General features: G+C 41.3%; 1 protein-coding gene across 2 annotated transcripts in view; it reads right to left on the minus strand.

The window, feature by feature from the left end:
- Positions 1 to 936: 936 nt before the first annotated feature.
- LOC119172082 (glutamate-gated chloride channel) overlaps positions 937 to 18121 on the minus strand; it is a 160301-nt gene continuing 143116 nt past the window's right edge. For both annotated transcript variants that reach the window (XM_075892896.1, XM_037423062.2), the window contains 5 exons: positions 9137 to 9219; positions 8896 to 9030; positions 5611 to 5954; positions 2516 to 2563; positions 937 to 1136 (listed from right to left, as the gene is read on the minus strand). In XM_075892896.1, the coding sequence (XP_075749011.1) occupies positions 960 to 1136; positions 2516 to 2563; positions 5611 to 5954; positions 8896 to 9030; positions 9137 to 9219 (787 nt within the window). In that variant the 3' untranslated portion in view covers positions 937 to 959. The remainder of the gene's footprint in view (positions 1137 to 2515; positions 2564 to 5610; positions 5955 to 8895; positions 9031 to 9136; positions 9220 to 18121) is intronic.

Genomic DNA, 18121 nt, shown 5'->3' on the forward strand with positions numbered 1-18121 from the left:
TATCCATTGCGGGATAGCTAGAACTGTTCATCCTGAAGTGCCTATTGGTTGTCGCTGGCAAATTTTCTAAGGAATCTGCGTCAACTATCATCTCAGTCAGGCAAGTTTTTAGCGAGTTCTAAAATATCTATACCGGTGATCCGCTAGCATCTATTCTCAATCAATAAGCAATAACATTGCGATAACCAATATACAGACAAACCAGGCTCATTTTTGCAATCGACGTCAGCATCACCGCGAGGTGTTTAATGAAGTCTAAAGGCAATAACATTCACCCATGGACCTTATTTTGCCACTGCAAATCAGACCATGCAACGGAAGCCCACGTTCGCGGATGAAAAGGTGATGAACCACACTGGCCATTCTCCCCTACGGCACTAAAAGCCGGTGGGGGTTGTAGCTGGAAGGAAGAAGAAAAAACAAAACAAAATACAAACTGAAAAGACTCTTACGGCGTGTGAGTAGATAAATACTTATTGCTTGTGATAGTGCATATGATAGTGCATATGTAATCCCTCCGTTACCATAAATACGTGTGCTAACATGACATGCGCGTGATCACTCTGCTGATATAGTCAATGCTGTGTTCGTGTTATTAGTTCATGATATCTCTGTTCATATGTGTAATGTCCAGCATCAGTTTTGTATATCTTGCTCAAATGAGGTGTTCATAAAACTCCTTTTTTTTGTTTTCTGCCGGCCTCTTTCACTGAAAATAGCAGTTCTGACGAAATGCTATTTTGTTTAAAAATGACAGTGTCATTATTATAGTTACGTATCAACTGTCCCAGCTTAGCTATGTTCATGTTCGCTCAATCTGAAGCCCAGTGCATTTTCTTAGAAGGCTGCCCAAAGCATCACAGTAGTTGCATGTTATTGTAGACACTGCATTCGTAGCCAGGCTTTCATGCTAATCTGATGAAGAGACAGGGCAACTGCGAAGAACAAAACTATGATCTTTATGACTTAATGTAGTACGGCCAGTACACGAGATTAAAGAGGAGAAAAAGGGCGGGAAAGGCGACTCTGCTGAGTTGATCAATCTGCTTTGCCTTGACTTTTCCGACGCTGCGTGGCACTGCTTGGACCAACGTGCGAACTTCGGTGTGTCCATTCTTGTCGAGAACTAGCTGAGCCTGAAACAACAGAAGCAAAGAGGCAAAATAGATTGGATCAGCAAACAGCCGCACGCCACTTCATTTAATGCGTCAATACGTTCTCAGAGATGTGAAAGGAATCTCAGAGAAAATTCACAGTAGCATTGAATAATTGACGAGACTTGTCTGGGTTATGTCCTTGACCGCATCTCGTGTCCTCGTCCATACATTTTCATTGGATATTGCCAGGCTGTATTCTTCTATAGTTCTTTTCACCCTTTCTTCGGTAGTGCTTACTGACATGGCGGAAAATATAAGAGTTCAGTAAGTTAGTTGAAAGCAAGGAAAGGGCTGTTTTCCAAAAATTTAGGATTAGCGAGCTTTCTGAATTTTTTTTTCATTTCCTTCATCGACACTGTCAGTTAAAGTGAATAATTGATTGATTTGTGGGGTTTAACGTGCCGAAATCACCGTTTCTATATGAGAGACGCCATAGTGAAGGGCTCCGGAAATTTTGACCACATGGGGTTCTTTAACGTGCACCCAAATCTGAGTACACGGGCCTACAACGTTTCCTCCTCCATTGAAAATGCAGCCGCCACAGCTGGGATTTGTACCAGCGACGTGCGGGACAGCAGCCGAGTTCCTTAGTCACTATACCACCGTGGCGGGGCACTGTCAGTTAAAGTGACGCACGTTTGTTAGCTTAAAACTAAGTTTTGTTTTTGTTGTTTATACGCATGTTTTTACTGATTATTCGGTCAACAAAAAAATGATCCAGTTCTGAATGTGTTATTCAATTTATTTTCTTAGGGTATTAGAGTCACTGAGCTCCGCCCGGGTCGGTTGAAATATTGTGCTTGAAAACTCTATTTCAACAACGTCCTTCTGCACGTAGCAGCCATTACTCACCAAAGTTAGCAAAGATGCTTGTCGGCTCTCTATAGATTTGTCAAAGGCAGTTGTTCATAATCTTTTTTTTCAATAATTCATTGTCTTCGGAGATTATTCACATTGGGAAATATTTTTTCTTCCGCGATTAAATAATAGATGGCCACTAACTGACATTTTTCTTGACATTTAAAGCCTATAATTTATTGGCGTGCAACAGAAATTCTAGACACCACCGCAACCTAAGTTTTCATGAAGAATTATGAGGCTCATTATTTTACAGAAAGAATAATAAGTAAAAAAAAGAAAGCAGAAAGAAAATGCTAAGTGTACAAAACATTGGCCAAATGCAACAAATGTATTTTCAATATACAATTGAAACTGAAACTGAAGGAAATTTTTCCAGGAACCAATATTTTTCCATCATTGCTCAGTACGTCTAATCCTGATAAACAGACGGGATAGATCCCTATTCCTGAATGCAGTAGTCTGATCTAATTGAATATACTAATATGACAAATACCCACCGCAATCTCGTGCTTTGAGCCATCATTTGGTATATCCGTCACCGGTACCTGTAATTGGAAAGTAATTAACAGATGAAATATCTCCACAGGTAACATTTCTGTGCGTTTCACTGTTGGGGAATTGTCATTTCAAGAAGGCAGCAGTTGGGACTTCAATTCTAAACTCTTTCTTTAGAACGAACTTGTGCCCGAAAAATGAAAGTCATAGTACAAACAATAATTGATGTTGAACCCTGATGGCCATGAACAGAGCGCTGGCCCATATTTCAGTCGCCTTAATTTTCAGCTCTATCGGTGGGCTCGCGTGAGCTGTTCAAGAAACTTGATTACATGCGTCCAGCGCGTTATCTTTACAGAGTGACCTAAAAAATTACCGCCCTTACTGAAACCGAAGATTACAACGTTGTATACGTCGAGCGTTGCTAACCCATATTGCGGAAAAGATCCGAATACGTCCAAATAAAGCATGCAACACCCAATGGAAATACAACATGAGAATTAACATCGAATTAGCACTGGTGAGCAACGAAAATGCGATATTAAGATTGCAAGGTAGTGACAGTGTATTTTGTGGCTGGTGAGCAAATCGTTCGATGCCCAAATGTGGGCATGGTGTAAATGAGACCTTCATTTCTGCTGGTAACCAGAATTCGTGAGCTTGACGTATATGTCTCTATTTCGCAATAACGTGAAAATTGCAGACATATACGATCGCTGAATTTAATGTGCTTAGCACTCAGCAGTGCAATACGTCTACGGCCGGCGCCAAATCAAGGTAGGAGATAAACGAAAGGTGGGCCATCGACGTGAACGTGGTTCATTCGAAGGAGTGAGGACAACACGACGGTCTTTTATCGAAGTTGTGCTAACTTTTCGACCCCATTCCCTGGTTAAATAATATAGATAGCCACGTAACGTGCTCATTAAAGCATCATTTTTTTTCAATATGTAGCTCGTAATTTGATAGCACAGTCATGTTGAAAGAAGTGGCGTGACTAAAACGAACGTGCTAATGCACGGGAAATAATGGCTAAGACGAATCAACGGAGCGAAAGACACGCGGGATTAATTCGAATGTGGTGAGGTAATCGCGCCTGCGTTATTTCGGAGTGCTTCGAACTGCAATCTCATTTCCGTCTCAAATGATAGATAACCGTGTACCACGTTCATTAAGCACAATTTCCACGTCAATGCTACGTACTCTTATCAAGTGCTATAGCAGACCACTGATGGCGATGCGGTAAGCTGAAGTATTGTATAGAGAGATTTCTCAGCAATAGGAAGTTTGAAGAAAACAATTCAGAAGCAAAATAACTTTTCATCTATGTCCGAAAGTAGTCTTCTTTTATTACACATTCCTCTTAGAAAAGAGAACAACAGAAAAAAAGATTGAGGATCATTGAAGGTGCTTTCTCAGTAAGTTTTGACTTTGTGGTAATTGTTATAAATTGCATTCTAAATACAAACAAAAGACACGCACTTCACGTGACTGCGCGCTATGTGGCAGCGGAAATCGCTTTAGCGATTGCTGTCTCGACACGAAGCACGCAGCGTTTAATTTATTGGTTTTGACCTAAAAGCTCAACTCGCCTTTTTAGGTGAAGGTTTAGAAAATGCTATTTCCAAACAACGACAACAACAACAACCACAAATAAATAAAAACAACAAGGTCAAGTATATCTTAATGCTTAAGGTAACCCCAGTCACTTCTTATCAGCTTAGCAACTTCCGGCATGTTTTCTTTGTTCCAGTCAAAGTTCAAGCGAAGTAAAGCTTGGTTGATCAACCGAAATAGGCAATGATGTAGGAGGTAATCTACGCTAGCTGATTAAACTGAACATTTATTGCCTGATTTGCAAGATGCGTGTCTTGAGTGCTGTATTGTGTAGACAACAAAAAACTAAACAGTAAATAAATAACAATATCCAGTAGAATGTTTAATGCTAGGAAAACACTCCTCGTCAAGAAGAGGGCATGATGATGCATTTATCAGCAGATCTGTGGTCACCAGGAATTGACATTGCTTATCTAATTGGTTGCAAAACGATGAACAGATAGTTTATGTTAAAGTGGAAATGTATGCTACCTGGTTGTTTATATTAAGTGGCGTAACATTGATATATAAACAGTATGAGCACAAAGCCCTCCTCTCATCCTGTGAGCAAGAACTAAAGGGTGGCGTGCGTTCTTTTCTTGGCTGCTTTTCCGTCGTGTTTCTAGTGCTGTTATTGCATTGAAGAAGATTTTATACGGTGAGAATGAACATGCTAACGTTGCAGCCATCACTGTAAAAAGGGCATAAAAGAAAGCACAAAAAATTGCTTTGCCATAAAATAAAAATAAATTGAGTGACAAATCGAGTGACAAGTCCACGAAAATTCTAAGTATGCGCAGTAAAGTTAAGCGAGAAAGCCAAGATTTAAGTAAAAAATAATGCAGTACTGGCACTTTATGCCATACTTTCAGTTACATTGGCTCTTTTTTTGTTTTCTAATGAATTATAGCACAGATTGTTTGTGAACTCGGAATATTGGGGTAATTCTGGTGTGTCCGAGGTGGGAGTCGTTTACTGCGGCACTTGTCGTAAATATCGATTCCGGGTGTCCTCACAATGGCCCTGCTCAGCGATGCGCATTTGTGAACAGATAGGCCATTATGTCTTGGCACAGGAAAAGCAATTCAGCTGAGAAGAAAAAAATAACGAACTGCGGGACAGAGTTTTGCTGCTCGTGTAATGTAGTGGCACGTATTGCCGATTTGTAGACTACAACGTCGTATATAAAAAAAACGTCTGCATTGGCAATTCCCGCAAGTTTGTAGAAACACGCATGTTTCGTTGGAAACGGAAATATTGAGCTACGAGAGTAGATAAATAAATTCTTCAGTAGAGATTGTCACTGGAGACAATGTTTCCCCGGGTAGTCTGGCCTTCCTTAAGGCATGAACTGCATGGAATAAAACAAGACTACTTGTCGGGGCATTTGTTTCAGTTTTTCATCTGTTCCAGCTTCCATATTTCCTTAACTATTACCTTATTTGGGCTATAAGCACGAAACGTGAACCGTATATATCTTCGTGCATATAAAACGCCTTACGTCAGACGATGGGCGCTTGTTGGGCAGCCGCCTCCAGAGATAGTTGACGAATGTGAACTCGAGAAGGGCTGCAAAGACAAAGGAAGTGCACGATCCTATCCAGACGTCCATGGCCTTGATGTACGAGACGGGAGGCAGGTTTCCCTGGATGCCGGCACCCTTGGACGAAATGGTGAGCAGCGTGGTTACGCCCAGGGTGACTCGGGCTGGGATGGCGTCTACGTCGAGCCAGAAGGACACCCACGAGATGACCACGATAAGCGTGGTCGGAAGGTATGTTTGCACCATGTGATAACCCAGAGAACGCTGGAGATAGAAGTCGGCTTTCAGGCAGCTGTATTCCCCTGAAAAGCAGAAAAAAGAAATGACGCCATGGGACTACGTCCAATGCAGTGGAGCGCTGTAGCGGCAGACACAATGATTTCCGCATTAGCTTGTTTGCCTTCAGGTTGGGCCCAATATGTATAATCAATTTTATATGCGCCCTATATAAGCACTCCTGTACTAGAGTAATCACGCGCTTTAAATGCATGCAAGTCATGTCTCTTATCAGCCCCAACAAGGTCAAATGCATTACGAATTATGCCTGCAAAGTTGCATATGTATTTTGGGACTATGCTGCAAAAAAAAAAATAGGGAGCAGAACGAGAATAGCCACATTTGTTTTGACAACCACTTACTCAATTTTCTGCCTAATTTGTTTGCACGTCATCGTATTAAAGTGAAAAAGTTGACAGATATCCAACTGCAGCAAACGCTGCATGTGCTATGCTGGGCCCATATATATATATATATATATATATATATATATATATATATATATATATATATATATATATAATGAGATATAACAGACAGTAATGCCAAGGAATGTACAGGGGAAGTTATTAACATTAATGGAATGTAAATAAGAAGAAAGAAAAGTGGATGAAAAAATTACCAACTGTAAGCAGGAATCGAACCTACGACCTTCGAATTACGCGTTCGATGCTCTAACCACTGAGCTATTACAGCGGCACTCCCTCCATCCACTTTTTTGGGTTTATCTGTGAATTTAGAAGTAGGAGCGACAGTCAGCGCCATCTATAAGCCAAACAACGAGTGTGAAAACACTCTTATGCGCATGTTTGGCGTCACGTAGCACGTGAACTTATTATGAGCGGGCAGCTGATTAATTGTCCCTCTTATATATATATAGCTAAGAAGTAGCCGGTGTCTAAATCAAAGTCCAATGTCTTTTTATATCGAATTATGTAAAGAAAAGCTGCAGCCAGTTGCAGGATGGCTCGATTTTAGGTACCTCACATAAAACTATCACAGGTAAACATGTAAGAATTTCTATATATATGTATTTTTATTTCTTTCGCTTCCTTTCATTCAGCCCGTTCATATTTCTAAGCCATGGCACAGGCTTGAAGATAAGCAGGCCAACACTTGATCATTTTGTTCTCTGAACTTCCTCCTATCGATTCTCTCCTCGGCTCTTTCTTTTCAACAGTCGCTCAAGAGGTCAGCAACAGCAATGTCCACTTGTATCTTTTGCTTCAATATTGTGCTTGAGATCAGGAATCTTCGATGGATGATCAAAGCCTTTGGAGCACTGGTCTCAGCCGGCACTGTAGTTTCTCTTCTTAATTCATAATAGCGAATTTCTTATTTTTGAGCAGTGGGCATGAAACGAAGCCTATTGTCTGACAAATTCTGTTTTGTCACGATAAAACATTAGCGAAACTTCGAACGATGTTGACCTGGTGAGTTAGAAAAAAACAAAGAAATAAAAAAAAATCTCCTTGTCCACGGCTTTTTTATGCTTTTTATCAACTAAAAAAGCAGAGTATGAAGATACAACACGTATGCTTTTAAATGTTTAGCCTAATTCCGTACTTCACCTAATGGTCGCATAGAATTCTCAATTCTTTCATTTGTGGTCCATGTTTTTTTATTTATCTGCAGCGTACGTAAATACGCTGTAGTGATTGCCTCTTTTGAGCCTTCAAAAATGTTTAAACTTTGCTATCGCATCCAGATAGTTGTCATGCTTGTTCTGGTGTTTGTCTCCTCTCAAAATGTCGTAATGAGGCTTACGACATCGTACAGTCATAGCTTATTGCATTTTGAGTACATATTCATGTGCATCAATGTTTGCTGAAATATTCAGTAAATTATTATAGATATTGTAGCATATATGTTCCCTACTCCGATGAAAAGGAGTCTTTGATGCATGCATTACGCCCTTTTGCTTCAACACAGCGGCAGAAAATGCTAACACGTTTTCGTAGATAGATTTCGTAGATAGATGAATTCGTGCATTGCAAAATACCCCATGAGATGAATGTACGTTAAGGGATAGCACAGAGAAGTGAATAAAAAAAAAACTGGAGTGGTAATGTACCTCAGAACACCATATAATGCCGATAAAAAAATGGGCTGGCTATCACTCAGCGGATTGACGGGACTTATCAGAGCGTGTAGCGGACAAGCAATGGACACACTTAACTGCAGCGTCCAGGGTTTTTTTTTTTTTTAAATAGATAGCAAGGCCGTTTCAGATATCACGAATGATCCTTTAAACAAGACATATCTTTACTTTAATCATGCCAATAGCATGTTCTTCAGCGTCCTCTAGGGAGACACGGTGATTTGTTTACCTTGTCATCCAGTTACTAAATGCTAAGGGTCAATCTTTTGTTTCTCTCATATTACGAGCTAGGAAGCTCAGGATAAATGTTTATAAGAGCTAGTCAATGATCAAATAGCTAGGTGTATAGTTTGTGGTAGTTTGATTTTCAAGTGAAAAATAAAGCCTCACAATTATGGTGAACACACTGGAACTACATACATGCAACAGCCGTGTAAACCGTGAGAGAGTATCTGAGAGCAAGACACCCATGTGTTATTCGTAAGAGCTTCGTAAGTAACAGCGGGTCTTGCTCTTTCCAGTAATATTCAACAGAATGTGTCGCTTCTTGAAAAAGTTTACCCAAGGATGACGCACACCTAGCTTTGTTTCCCACATACACTTTTTGGTGGTACTTTATGTCCTGCGCGTGGCTGCGTAATGACATAACATTTTCTCTTTTGCCTGTTTTCTCTATTTCTCTGAAAATAACCACGTCGCATGGTACTCTAATTATTAAACATCTCATTTGATGTCGAGTGTGACTAAATGCAGTTCCCTTGAGTGCGTCTCAATTAAAGCCTATACATTCCTAATGCCACACGTAAATTCTATCTCCAATAAGTACTACTCGTTCTGAAAGAAAAAAAAAAAGTATTTGTTCTTACCTATGTGAAACTTTTCTTTGCATAACGACGTGTTGACCTTCTCTATTTCAAATTGTGGCAACTTGAGATTATCGAAGAGAACAACGGGCTGACTCTCAGACCATTTCAGCAGCAGCTCTTCGGTGGTTTTGGAAACTGCGTGAATCGTTACACAAACAGTCGAATGATAAAGTGTGAAACTTCTCGATACAAAAAAAATGTGAAGCTCTGACTTTGTTTTGTGTGCTCGTAAAGTACTTACAAGAGGCGATTTCGATGCTGCAGACTTGGGAATCCATGGGGTACCGGTACAAGTCCATCATGCAGGAGAACCGTAGTTTTAACCTGTTGCGAAGATACGAACACGAAGGGGTGTCACAGGACAACATATGGGTCAGTTTTTTGTGGGAAGCAAGTTTTGATAATGGTGAGAAGACAGAGAGACCGGCCCAAGGGTAGCGTTTACCTCTGAATATAAGTGAATATGCGTGAATATACATTTCTTCATAACATGAATGGATTTTGTGCGAGAAAGAAGCAAGGAAGAAAATTGAGCCCGTATCTGCATGTTACACTCCAAATGTCGTCGAAAGACGATAGTCTTGCATCTGGAGAGAGTGAATAAAACGTTTATTCGATGTTATGCACAAGAACATCGGTGAATGATATTTTGGAGGCACTGCGTTATAGTTCCTCGAGCGTGCAGCGGAGGCGAACGAGTGCGTTTAGTCACGTCACACGTGAGACATGAGCGCTATCTGGCAGTTATCCTGAAAAACGAAGCACGCGCCGGGCGCGCTCGTCTCTGAGGTGATAAAATGTAGAACGCAACGCGACGGGTAGGTGCCAGCACCGTGTCATCTTAGAAAAGCGTTGGAAACACTTGCCTTTTCGTGAGAGCGTTGCATTTTCAGCGCGGCGTGATAAACGCTACGGTCCTTAGAATTACTTATGTATGCCTTTTCACGTAAAAAAAATACACATAATATTGACGTATTAGTATGGTGCCTCAGATATGCGCAATAGTTGCTTTTTAATTGACAATCGCACAAGTATGAACGCTGAACCTTGAGCAATATTGGTGGGCGCTGCGGATGGGGTCGGCCGTTTGGAGTATCATTTGGTTACTTTGGTGCCGTTTAAGGCTGCTAAGGGCGAACAAACAGACAAATGTACAGACAGACAGGCACATAGACAGACCAAAATTATTGCGTGGAAGGTCCCCAAGGTAGACTGTCATCTTTAAAAACCCAAGACTTGCGTGAAAGGCGCAGCAGAGTTACAGCGATAGGTGGAAGAGGGCTCGCAAGAGCCTTTTTAAACGCTGTTGTGCAAACCACTGAAAAAAAAATGCGCTTCCTCCCACAACGCTATAAATCACCGGAATGTTTTTTAAGTAGACAAGCCCAAACTGCGTCATTATTTTCAAGCAAGGAACCACTGCACAACTTTTAAATGGACACAAAAGGCAACTATTAAGTTGACGTTGATTGTTGAAATAGCGGCCCAGAAACCTCGCAGTGTTACTTTTGTGCCGAGGAAGTGCTTATTTCTAAGTAGCATCACGTTTTAGTGGTCGTCATCAAGTTATCATGCTTGAAATTATCCGCCTAGATGGCACGACTTGTCAGTTTAACTAGGCGAAAACTGAACTTATGACCCACTCGCGCCATTCTCTATAGTAACGTCTGGTGGTTGTTTTTTTTTTTTTTCATGAATCAAACAGAAGCGAACAGGGAGCATTTCAGCGCATCTGATAATGCACGGAAGGTTAGTGGTCTGAGAACTGGCTAACCTCCCTGTCCTTCCTCATTTATTCCTCCTCTTTAATTGGTACAGGTAGTTCGCTTACAAGTGATCAATTGTAGGCTGTAACTCTGGCATCATTCGGTAATTTTGCAAATGTCCCATTGCGGCGCAAGTGTTCTCGTGAAGTTGATTCCTTGGCAACTAGCAGGAGTACTATTGTGAGGTACCCATTATGCCATAAAATATAATCATTGTGTAGTATGAAACGGTACAGTATGCCACAAAGTTTCTGATAATTTTGGGAAACTCCATACGTAAAATGCGATTATTCGTCATTCTTCAGAGTAATGTGGTACCCGAGAAATACCTGTGAGGTATTGTGGGCGCTTTGTTGGTGCTCTGGCTAATCACGATGAATAACTATGGCTGAGACTTTTGTGATGGGTCGCAAGCAATCACTAATTCGCAAGCAATCACGCAAGCAATCACTAATTACGCAATTTTTATTGTGAGAACCTCGTTTTTATTTTTGCTCATTTCAAATACTCATTTGCGCATGTCAATGGGATTCCTTCTCAACATAAAGCCTACAAAGGATCTGTTTGAAAAGGTGAGCCAAGCACCAAAATGACTCTGCGATAGAATCCTGTGCTGCCACTGAGAAGGTCCTGGTTCGAGTCTAATTCTGTCCTAGATATTTTCACTTTTTTAAATTTTTAACAGGAGAGAGTTTTTGCCGAGATTCACCAAGAGTTGAATGATGTATTTCCGTCACGGATATGACGTTGTAAAATGGGCACACACCTATGATAAATAGCAAAATAACAGAAAAGTTACCGCAGTGGAAATCGAACTCATGAACTTATGACCCGTCGCTCTGCAGGAGGCAGCCCTAATAAAGCGGCGACAAAGGGCCTGTTCTTCATCATATTAACGGCAAGCCACTAGGTCCACCTTTTACTGCTGAATGTACGCAGAGTTCGGAAGCACGCCAGTGTGTTTTCGCAACCTCCAGTGATATAGCTCAAAGGGCGTGCTTTGGAGGTTGTCGGACCACTCATTGCGAGGTGCATGTTCCTCCTGCCTCCACAACCTGCACTTTGCCTTACAGGGTGTGTTTGCCCGTGTGCGCGCGGTTACAACGTAATGAGGTAGTTTGCACGACTTGTGTTTTCTTCAGAAATTTTTCTATAAAGTTACAGAGTGCGCAACATTCACTTCACTCAATGCAGTGACCTTTGTATTTTTCTGCATTAGTTTCGTGCGTTCATCTTTGTGCCTGAGCAGTAAACTATAAGCATCAAGCTGTGACATTTGTTAGTTTTCTCCATGTGCTCTTTTCGGGCGTCTTTTCGTGCTTGGTTAGTGCATTGCAAGTGTCAACCTGCTAGCCATTTTTCGCGCGACCTTCCAATCGCCACAATATCTTCAATAGCTGCACTCTTGTGGTGAAACTGTGACATTTTTATGTGCTTGTACGCCCTCTTTGCGCGGGGCTCAATATCTGCTGCGTCAAGGTTTATGTCAACAAGTTGATCTACGCCAACAGTTAAATCATGATCGTGGACGTTTCTCTTCGGGAGGGAGACGTACCACTGATAGCGTCAACGTGGTCTCAACGTGGGCTTTTTTTGTACATGGAACCCTTAGTTATTTATTTTTTTGGACCCTCAGCTAGCCTTCGGCTATGGGTCCAACCAGTCATGATGTTTCTGTATGTTTCACAGTTTGCAAATAAAGAATTGAATTGAATTGAATCAAACGTGAAACAGTGCTATATGTGCCAAACATCAATAGACATTACACAAGCTCTCCTACAACAATGAACAACAAATGGTCCACTCCCTCTGCGAAGGCACATTTCACTTTCGCGTTACACCAAGTCCTATAACGGAGAATTCAGGCGTGTTTTCTTTTTTAAAATAATTTACGCGATAGCGGTTACAGACGCTTACAGTGGTGGAAGTGACAGCGAACAACTACGGCGCCATATTTGGCAGTTGTGATCTCATGTAGCTCAAAATGAGCAGGCAGAAAGATTAACAAGACAACCATCTGATCGGCTACTCTACTATGTGAAAGGGGGAAATAAGACTAAAAAGTAAAGCCATCAAAAAATTTCAGAAAACAAGACCTAATGTAGTGAAATGAAAATAGTGCACTCTAAGTGGTGCATAGGAAAGCTTAAATGTTAAGCAAACCTGTACGCCTATTCAATCACGCAGTGAGAATGGTGTCTGCAATGTGTCGCCTGGCTGTGCTACATAAGCAAAACCAGATGCAATTTTAAACACAACAGCGTTCTTCTCAGCGAAGTCCCGGAGAGTCAAGTGTACACGCGCAAATGCCTCTTTGAAAATTGCAATGCCTGCAACGTCCACGAGCGTGATTTTTATGGCACGATGTCTAAACTCGTTCAACAGTAAAGGCGGAAGAACGTTTATCAAAGCACGGAGTACTGAAAAAAAAAGAACGAAGTGGGGATTCAGTAGATGCTAAGTTAAACACGCGAAAAGCCGATTGCAGAGTTTGGCTCCGCTGTTGAAAAAACGCTGGGCCTGCGTGGAAGGCGCAGCACAGTCACAGCGAAAGCTAGAAGAGCGGCCTTTCAGAGCCTCTTCTAAACACTCATTGGGTAACTGCTGCAAGCACACTTGCTGGGTAACCAGTATGACAATAATAATAATAATAATAATAATAATAATAATAATAATAATAATAATAATAATAATAATAATAATAATAATAATAATAATAATAATAATAATAATAATAATAATAATAATAATAATAATATAATAATTTCTCAATGGTAGACCAGCATTCGCTATGCTAGTTTTCGTCATTCTTCTGAGAAGCGTTGTGTCTGTTAAACACTTGCAAGGAATTTTGTGCCAATTGTTCCTGCAGTGGTTGACGACGAAGAGAAATGATGCCTGAAATGGGTACGCGCCACAGTGAATCGGTGATCAAAAACAAGCTTTTGTAATGAGTTGGAGCATTGGACGACCCACTCGTTCCACGATTTGCATTGTGTGGCGCCTCATTGTTTTTTGGTGTTCTAAAATGCCTTATTACTCGTGATAACACGATTCCTTTTCTGACGTCAAGCGTGCCTAAGGCAAGTTTGCGAACAACTCCCAAACACCGGCGTGGCTCAGTGGCATAATACTGAGCTAGCACGCAGCGGACCCGGGTTTGAACCCCACTTGGTTCATGACACAAGACTTTCTTTCTTATTTTGGGATAAAGGTTACGGTCACCAGTGGGGGCTGGATGGATGGATGGATTATTATGACTGTACCCTTCAGATTGGGCGGCAGCTAACGCCACCTAGCTGTAGAATTTAGGGAACAAAAACTAAATTTATCTTTCCTTTTTTTAATTGTAGAAGTTAAGCACTGGCACTTTGCAGTGAAGCCTTTAATTTTCACTCGTGCCTTGACCGTAGCCACCAATCAGATAACCTCCTCCTAGTTAATTCTACCCGCTTGAAGTCTAATTTGCCCTCCCTGTCTCTAAACCGCAGTGCTTTGAAAAACTCTGCGTCATAGCCCTGAACTTTAGAGTGAAGCTCTTTACAGAATATTATCAATTGTTCGGCAGTTTTTTTTCCCTCTCCAAACGCACTGCATACTGTGTCTACCCCTTCGTATCGGGCCTGATAAGTCTTCGTTCGCAATACTGTCGTCCTGGCCTCAAACAATAGAGAAATACCGCGAGTATTATTATAGATCCTTTCCTTGGCAATTTCCTGCTTAAAATTTCGATAGGTCTCTAGTACGGACTTCCTGACCGTGCCTATTCTCCTCATATCGGTCTCCATTTTCTTCACCTTCTCCTTAAGAAATAGTTCTTTTTTTGTTTGGCCTCTTGTTTTTTTCTAAGTATTTCCCCGTCAATTTTCTGGATCGCTTCCTTCATTTTGTATCGAAATTCATCATGTACAAGTAGCTGAAAACCTTCTTTGTCCAATGCTCCTCCCCATTTCTCTAATTCACTTCTGCAATTTTATCTTGCTGCTAGCTTCCCTTCCCTCAAATGATGTCCATCCCGTATCGCCTTGTACTCAATGATTAGATGTATTCTTGTTAGCTCCTAAAGCAAGCCTATCTATTCCAAGTTGCTTAATTTCCAATCTTGCTTGAACCTCTGATCTCATGCACAAGACCAAATTGCGGAAAGTCAGACCAGAAACGATGACACCTTTCCGAATTCCTTTCACAACATCATACCTATTGTAATTCACAGTGCCCTAATTGTCTTCACCACAGCATTCTTGTGTCCTTTAGTCATTACGTATATTTCGTGTTCCCTTAGGTACTCGGTCCTATTGCTTATCTATACGTTCAGATATTTGTATTTGTAACCTCTAGCGTGACCTCCTGTATCGTAAGCTCACTACCTTCATTATCATTAAAATCATGACTGCTGATTTTTCTTTACTGAATCTCAAACCTAACTCATCTCCCTCATTTCCGCACATGCCCATCAATGTCTGCAAACCTTCCATGTTGTCGGCCATTAGCACTATATCATCTGCGTTCATCAATGCTGACAGTGCTTGTTCGATTAGTTTTCCTTGTTTGACGAAAGAGAGGTTGAAGCCAAGTCCACTCCCCTCTAATTTGGCCTCCAATCTTTGTGGGTACATCATGAATAACAAGGGTGCAAGAGGAGACTTCTGCCTAAGCCCCCGTTGTATCTCTGAGGGCTCGGATAACCGTTTTTTCTATTTTATAGCTACCTGGTTACTTTCATAGATATCCTTTAAGAGCTTAGTGACTCCATACTCCACACCTAGTGTGCCCCGTATTCCCCACAAGGCCTCTTGAACCACGCCATTGTACGCTTCTTTGATATCCAAAAATGCTAGCCACAGGGGTCTGTGTTTTTTTCGGCTATTTCGATGCACTGTGTCAGTGAGAACAGATTGTCTTCCAACCTCCTGTGTTTCCGAAACTCATTCTGCAGTTCCCCCAACACCCCCTCATCCTCTACCCATGCCTGCAGTCTTTTTTTTTATAATTTGCATCGCAAGCCTGTAGACCACTGATGTCACTGTTATAGGACGGTAGTTGTTTATGTCAGCTTTGTCCCCCTTTCTATTATATATCATACTCATTCTGCTAAGTTTCCATTCATCAGAAATTTCACCATCGAATATTGTTTTGCTCACCTTGTCTCTCAAAGTCTGCTTAGACTTGGGACCTAATTCCTTTATTAGCATAAATAGGATGCCGTCAGGGCCTGTTCATGTACTACCAGGAACCCTCTTCTCAGCCCTTTTCCACTGTAGTTGTGAAAATGGAGCCACTGTACCACTTGATTCATCCATGGAGCCACTGTACCACTTGATCCATCCTTGTCTATTAAGGTGCATAAGGCACTTCCTTGTTGAAAAGTTTCCGTCATACTTGCTTTTATATATTCAATATCTTCGTTCCCTTCACGCCTAACACCTTGAGCTGTAGTTACAAACCTGTGCTTTAGGCCGGTCTCTTTTCTTAGGGAGTTTAGATGGTTGCAAAATTTTGCAGCTGCCTTTCCATCCTTTTTATGTCCTTCTGCCAGCCATTGAGCCCCCTTTGTTCTAGTCTTTTCATTGATTAGAATGGATGCTTCCCTTCTTCAGCTTATCCCAATTATCCCATTCTCAGCTTATCCCATTCCCAGTTCCCAGCTTATCCCATTCCCTTCTTCAGATATTGTATTATCTGTCAAGATCATCTCTCGGTTCACTCCACTAGTCAGCATGTCTGTGTTCCGCTTTCTGACGTTTTGCTATGGCTCTCCTAACTCTTCATCCCATCAACTCACGGGTTTCTGTCTCCTTTTCCGGCGGCGTGACTTGTCACGTGCCTTAGTAAGCTCTAGCTCAAATAGGCTAATTAGATTCGTGTATGTCCACATTGTTTTATTATCCTCAGTGATTGATTTCTCACTTTGTTTAGTAGCTGTTTATGTTTGCCTTTCTGAATAATAATTTCCCTGTAGTTGCTCATCTTCACTCCTTCCCACTTTTGTTTCTCACCCAAAACTTAGCTTGATGCGTTTGTGACCACTGCCCAGACTTTTGGAGCCACATTCATCTATGTGCATTTCAATGAGCCTATCATACATCCTATATGACATCAGTGCATAATCTATCGTTGGCTGCAGCCTTACTACCTCCCATGTTATTTGCCCATCACACTTCTCGGTCGTGTCGCAAATAATCAAATTATGCCTTTCACACATATCTATTATCATTTGCCTGTTGGGTCAGTATACTCATCTATATCTTTTATGTGCGCATTTATATCTCGTAGTATATTTATCTCGCACTCTCCTCCCGATTTCTCAATGTCATTTGTTATACACTCCACCATTGGCTGGTTTTCCTCTCTGGTCTTTGCTCCCATCCTCAAGTACACCAAACTAAGAATTGTCATCTGCCCAGCTACTTTCCCTTTTAACCGTAAATGTTCTGAGCATCTCTGCTTGACTCTTTGCCAATCCATACCTATATATATATATATATATAAATGGCCCCCTTCCACCACCTTTTTTGCTGCCTTCTGTTCTATTGCAATATTCTTATGCCTGGTCCGGATTCTGGCGGCAGATAATTACGGCGTCATGCGTGACTCTCGTTTTGATCTCATAACAGCTTTCGCTGCAAAAAAAATCACCTGCGCGGAACGTGCAGCGCCTGCAGACACAGCGAAAGTTGGAAGAGCAGCTTTCAAACCATTTTTAAACACTGCTTGGGTAATTGCTACAACCACACTTGCACGTTCCTCATTACGGGCACAAATATTCATAATTTTGATATCTTCCGTCATTGATGGAAAAGCGTAGTATCCGCAACACACTCGCAGCAATTTTGTGCAAATTGTTTTACGCATTGACTGACGACGATGAAAAATTATGCGTAAAGTGCGTATGCGCCAGAGGTATCACAGAATGAAAAACTCACTGCGACTAAACGATTTTCTTGCTAAATTACGGTCTCACGATTTTTCTTTATTTTTTTTCTGCAAACTTGCTATCGGCATTTCAAATCAAAATTAATTTACAAAAGTTTTGTAGGAATGACGCAATGCTGAAAGTATAGTGAAAATTCACCTTATAATCAGCCAATCCCCTCCTTTGGGTACGAGCCATTTGCACAAGAAAACAACAACAACAACAACAACAACAACAACAACAACAACAACAACAACAACAAGCTTTTGTAATGGCTTGGTGCATTGGAAGACTCAATCGTTATGCAATTCGAATTGTGTGACGCCTGGTTGTTTTTTGCTGTTTTAAAACGCGTTATTACTCATAATAAGAGTGGGCACGTCGGCTGGTCATCTTGTAGCACCATGTTCAAGCCGCTTCTTTTCTACGTGCAGATATTCCTGTGCGGTGCAACAGCAATGACCAGCGCACATCAAGATGCGACCAACTTTGTCATCGAAGAACGTAATGCTACTTCTGCGCAAGCGTCAGCCATCATCAACGAGGG

The sequence above is a fragment of the Rhipicephalus microplus genome, chromosome 4 (assembly GCF_043290135.1).
Source record: "Rhipicephalus microplus isolate Deutch F79 chromosome 4, USDA_Rmic, whole genome shotgun sequence".
Classification (NCBI taxonomy): domain Eukaryota; kingdom Metazoa; phylum Arthropoda; class Arachnida; order Ixodida; family Ixodidae; genus Rhipicephalus; species Rhipicephalus microplus.